Below are 5,512 nucleotides of genomic sequence, written 5' to 3' on the forward strand. Positions count from 1 at the left end.
AGGAAACCTGCTTTCTCTTTCTTTGTCTCTGTTGTTGTGTGTGCGCATGGCTACAGTCCCAAGTGGTCACTGGCCCTGGCCAAATCACAAGCAAAACCAGCCCTGCATTGCTCTGCACCACAGCGAACTGTTGCAGCACAGCAAAAGTGAAGCTGCCAACACCACAGTTCATATTCGACTGGTGTTTTTAAGTGCTCAAAGCACACCAGAAGGCAGAAAGAATCAGGCTTCTTCATCTTCCCAGAAGGGGGGAAGGGTTGTTTTGCTGAATGCATGTTTTTATTATGCTACACAACAGTGATTTATTCTGTCACACTTCAGAGTTTAACTTAACACTCTTCTGCAGTAAGAACACAATTTGGGTGTACAGACCAGAGGAAATTGCATATCTGAATCCCACACCAAAGACTAGATTATGCTATCTTAGATTAAAATATGAAAGAAAATACCACAGAGCAACTGAAGCATATAAATATATTTGCATGTACACATGCATGCATATAACAGTGTGAGGAACTGGATCCTGTATCTACAATCAAAAACCCACACAGACAAAAAGAGTACTCGCAGAGGAGAATAGGATCCTGCGTGACATGCAAACACAGCTCAGGTTTATCGAATGTTACGTTTAAGTGCCATTTGCAGGCAAGGCACATAATATAGAAATAAATATTCAGGTCAAGCTTTGAAGATAAATGTTTTGAGGACTTTGTTTTCAATTCCCTGAGCTAATATTTTCTCTCAGAATGACAGGCTAGCTTTGCAGCTGATGTGAACCAAGGTTGCTTCACATTTAACACTGCTGAATTGTCAAACATACTCAGCTAGTTCTGACAATCAAGAACCACAGATTTGGAAAGAGGGGTTAGGTATTAGCAGAGGGAAAGAAACAAATTGCAGAGACAATCCCTTATGCCAGCCTCCAAGAGCACCCAAAATTACAATGGCAACAGCACAACATTACTGAGAGGAAACACGGTTCTGACAGTTCAACTGCAGGGACTGCCCATGGTGTGACTCCCTCTCTCACTTGCTCATTCGTTGTCTCCTTAACAAGGGAACTATTTCCTTTTCCACATTTGCTGTTCCTTATGCATCAGCTGTGTATATGCAGGGGTAGAGGTTTGAAAGCAAGAGACCCTGTGCTTGTTTAAATTCATAAAGCTTCTTAGAAAGGGTTACCTTGCTTCACAGGACCTCTACCTGCTTGGAACTTACCATTGCGTCTTCTATCTCTGCCGTCCCAAGCCTGTGTCCACTGATGTTAATGACATCATCCATGCGCCCTGTTATCTGGTAATAGCCTTTCTTGGTCCTGTAAGCACCATCCCCTGTGAAATAATAACCTAAGCAAAGACATGTGAGCAGCTGGAAGTATGCCAGCCTATTGCTTTGGGCTCTGATGCAGAACAGTCTACGCTCTAGAATGGCGAGTAGAGTAGGGTGGATCAGGCAGCTTGCAGGGCCTCCTAAGCTTACAGCTATGTGACCTGCCACACACCATTTGCCACATCCCTGTGACATCCCCAACCTTCATCTGCTCTGCTGGCTCCTAGTAAGCACACCTGAGCAGCACCACGACAGTGGAGCTCAAATCTCTACCAAGATGGGCAAAATCCCTGTAGGCAATCAGCAGCAAACAGTGTCTGATGTCCCTGCAGTAAAAGCAAGTCCAGCAACACAAGACAGTGATGTTTTGTGGGATTTACAAAGCCAAGAGAGGCTCTCTGATCCCCCTAGGCTTTACACCTACAGCTGCATAGCAGCTGTGCTCAGGCCTGGTGCATACAGCACTAAGACAGAACTACTTCAAATGACATTTGTCATCATACTGCAGGCTATTGGTCAAACTCAGGTCTGCTGCTAGTTACACCTCAGTGCTCATGTAAAATTACAACTGCTCAGCTGGGAGAGAATGGTTCTATTACACTTTGTTCATGGGAACACTGCCAATTTTTTGAATTGCTTACACTGGGATGGATGAAAAGCCATTTTTCCTCCTGGCTAACAAAGATTCAGATCCCAGATAACAGTCCCCCTACAGCATATAAGCATGGGGGAAACACTGGTATCAGATCAGCTGGGAAAAAAAGAAAAAAGAAGCCACAAAAAGCATGGTGTTTGGAGGGTCTAAAACATTTGATGGAAACTGAAAAAGACCCAGTGGCTCCAGGAAATTCCAGTGTCACTGAGGACATATCTGGTGACACAGATTGTGTTGGCTCTTCAAAGCCATTTCGCATCTGAATTCTTCCTGTAGCACTTCTGAGCAGCAGTAGCTCAGTGAAATCTGAAAGTTCTTGCCAGGACCCATTATTGGCCAATTCATGGACTTTCAGTCGTGCTTCCTGCTCTTCCAAATCAATTAAACAACTATCAACTAGATATCTACAAGATTTCAGATGTGAATATGTAGTGAGTAATAAGGGACTATGGGCTCATTTAATTTCTTCCACCAGTTTACCATTCTTATTTCCCAACCCATTTTGTACAATTTGCAGAACCGTATCTCTACTTCTTGTCTACCTCACAGCTTTCAAATCCCTTTCAGTAGCTCCCCCAAGTGAAAACAGCAGTCTTGTCCAATCTACTATAAAAAATGTTTTCCTGCCACTTCTGATTACTTGCCAGATACAACTTGACCATGTTTTTTTTTAAAAAAAAAAAAAAGGATTTCACACAGCCTATGACAGCACGGGTGAGATTCAGTGATGCGAGAGGTGCTTTCCCATCCAATATGCACATTTTCAAGTGAGACACAAGTGGCCCCAAGGAAAAGGTATTTGGACTTTAAAATATAAGCATTAAAATTTTCTAAAAAATACATTCCCCTTTGACAGCTAGAAAGGTCAACACTATCTAAGACCATTAGTGCATGCTTGCAACACACAACATACAACCCCAAGCAAACAAGATCTGCCTGGAACAGAAATATCAAAGTGCTGCTGAAAATATTCAGGGTGTTTATACTGCAGTGCAAACAGCATTCCCTTGGCACTTTTCTTACCTGGGTAGGCTTTGAAATAGGCATCAACAAATCGCTGGTCGTCACCATAGATTGTTCTTGCCATGCCAGGCCATGGCTGGGCAATGCAGAGTGCACCGGACACATCATTGCCCTCTATAACCTTTCCCTGCAGGTTCAAGCACAGGAAGGATGATCAGGTGAACAAAACAGGAATAGTAAAGGCTTCCAAGTCATTGATCTGGCAAAGGTCACCCTGTTGCTCACTGAAGACTGCCAGTGGAGGGCCACAGATGGAGAAACTTAATCCCTCCTGGAGCTACTATGCACTCTCTGTACTATGCCTTCCTCACTCCTGGAGGCCAGCAGTACAGCTGATAAGACTAGAAGAAAAGGGAGTCCTGTGATTCTCCAGAGGGCAATGCCAGCAAAGTTGACAGTAAAGATGTGCCAAGCACCCAGAGGATGCCTGGGATGAGGCCAGCAGGGAAATGCCTGTACACCTGTCTTCCACTTTTGTTTTTGTTAATTGTCACATTCCCTTACCAAACTGTATATGGAGAAGACCACATACTTTACTGTTTAACAGCGCACTGGAACGCCAATGGGGATCGCTCTGCACAACTTTACAGACCACCACCAGTTTTCTCACAAACACGCACAGCTGCAGGGCCTCGTGCCTTGCATTTCCCTTGGAAAACACCAGTCCAGACAGCTGCTCCGATCTGGATGTTGCATGCACTGCTCTAACTGCTCAGCTCCCTGGTTCCCAGGAGCTGTGTGACTTCTGACTTCTCTTATAAATAGAGGCAACAACTCTTAATCAGAAGCAATGTAAGACCATAAAAGTGGTGCTGAAAACACAATTACTTCTCTAGAGATTTGCAGACAGTTTGCAGTGCTGAGTTGGCAATCTGTATGGACATTTGAGATATGCTCAATATATAAATTACTTATCTGTTCTACGATTTTAATGGAGGAAAAAACATCCTTCCATTCAAAAAAAGGTGATTAAGGCAGAAACACACACCAGCTTCTCTTTTGGGCACCCAGCACAGCCTCAACTCACATTCTCATCCATCAGCACGGGCACAATCCCAAAGAAAGGTCTCATAGCCATAGCCGGAACAATTTCAGCTTTCTCCTCTGAAGGCCGAGGGGCAATGCAGATGCCACCAGTTTCTGGAAGAATAATGAAAAACAAAATATATGGGGTCCATCCAATGCTAGATGAAAGGAAATGCCAGTGCTTCCTAGATAAAGAAGAGAATAGCAACATCACCTTGCAAGAAATACTGTGTCCAGTTTCGGGCTCCTCACTACAAGCAGGTCATGGAGGTGCTGAAGAATGTCCAAAGAAGGGCAACAAAGCTGGTGAAGGGTCTAAAGAACAAGTCTTAGGAGGAGCAGCTGAAGGAACTGGGGTTGTTTGGTCCTGAGAAAAGAAGGCTCAGGGGAGACCTTATCGCTCTACAGCTTCCTGAAAGGAGGTTGTAGCAAGGTGGGGATCAGTCTCTTCTCCCAAGTAACAAGTGACAGAACAAGCAGAAATGGCCTGAAGTTGTGTCAGGGGAGATTTAGGCTGAATATCAGGAAACGCTTCTTTACAGAAAGGGTGGTCAAGCATTGGAACAGGCGGCCCAGGGAGGTGGTAGAGTCCCCATCCCTGGAAGTATTTAAAAGACGTGTAGCTGCAGTTCTGAGAGATGTGTTTAGGGACCCTGGCAGCACAGGGTGAATGTTTGGACTCAGTCTTAAATGTCTCTTCCAACCAAAACGATTGTGTGAAAAAGCCACTGGGAAGGAATCGTGCAACACCAAGTACCACAGCCATCTAAAAGCAGCACAGACCTGATTACAAAGAGCTCTTTGTGAATAAAGGCTTAAACATAGAAAAACAACTGGCAAGCCAGGTTGACACCACCAAGACCCATTCTGTCTACAGGGGACATCGCAGCGGGTAGAGAACAGAGCTGCAGGCAGGTCATCCCTTGGTGAGCTTGGATCAAGAGCTGCTCCTACGTCCTGTTTGCACGGTGTCTCATTTACTGCTGGCTGCAAAAATCACTGCCCCCTGTGTACACTGGTGACAAACCCCAAGCAGCTGCCTCAGGGGAAGAGCTGCTCACTACGACTTAGGGCATCAGGATTGCTGATGACCAGTTTAGCTCTTCAAAGGCTAAGAGAAGAGCAGTACGTGGTTCTACACCATCCGGCTTTGTACCAGACAGCCTGCAGACCCCACAGCAGCAGCCACAACATGTGCATTCAACAATCTTCCCACAGGCCTGTCTGTCACAAACCAGTCGGACACAGTGAAGACCCCACTGATTCAGCCCACGTGCTCTGTTCCTTACATCTGGCCCTAAGTCCTCTCACAGACAGAGCCATTCCCCCAACTATTAACAAGCAGGAAATACAGGCAGAATACTTACACCCCTGCTTGATCTTCTCACACTAACAGGGCTGACTTGAGCAGAATTGGGTGGAACTCACCAGCCCAATTTCCTACCTCAGAAGTGATTTTTACAGAGAAAGTGTAAGCGT

At 45.2% G+C, this 5,512-nt stretch overlaps 1 protein-coding gene across 1 annotated transcript in view; it reads right to left on the reverse strand.

Moving 5' to 3' along the window:
* ACSS1 (acyl-CoA synthetase short-chain family member 1) overlaps positions 1 to 5,512 on the reverse strand; it is a 34,849-nt gene that overhangs the window by 3,283 nt on the left and 26,054 nt on the right. The window contains exons 9-11 of the mRNA XM_010140632.1: positions 4,035 to 4,147; positions 3,008 to 3,134; positions 1,219 to 1,346 (exon numbers count right to left, since the gene is read on the reverse strand). Of these exons, the coding sequence (XP_010138934.1) occupies positions 1,219 to 1,346; positions 3,008 to 3,134; positions 4,035 to 4,147 (368 nt within the window). The remainder of the gene's footprint in view (positions 1 to 1,218; positions 1,347 to 3,007; positions 3,135 to 4,034; positions 4,148 to 5,512) is intronic.

Source organism: Buceros rhinoceros, unplaced genomic scaffold (genome assembly GCF_000710305.1).
Source record: "Buceros rhinoceros silvestris isolate BGI_N320 unplaced genomic scaffold, ASM71030v1 scaffold10007, whole genome shotgun sequence".
NCBI classification, from domain to species: Eukaryota; Metazoa; Chordata; class Aves; order Bucerotiformes; family Bucerotidae; genus Buceros; species Buceros rhinoceros.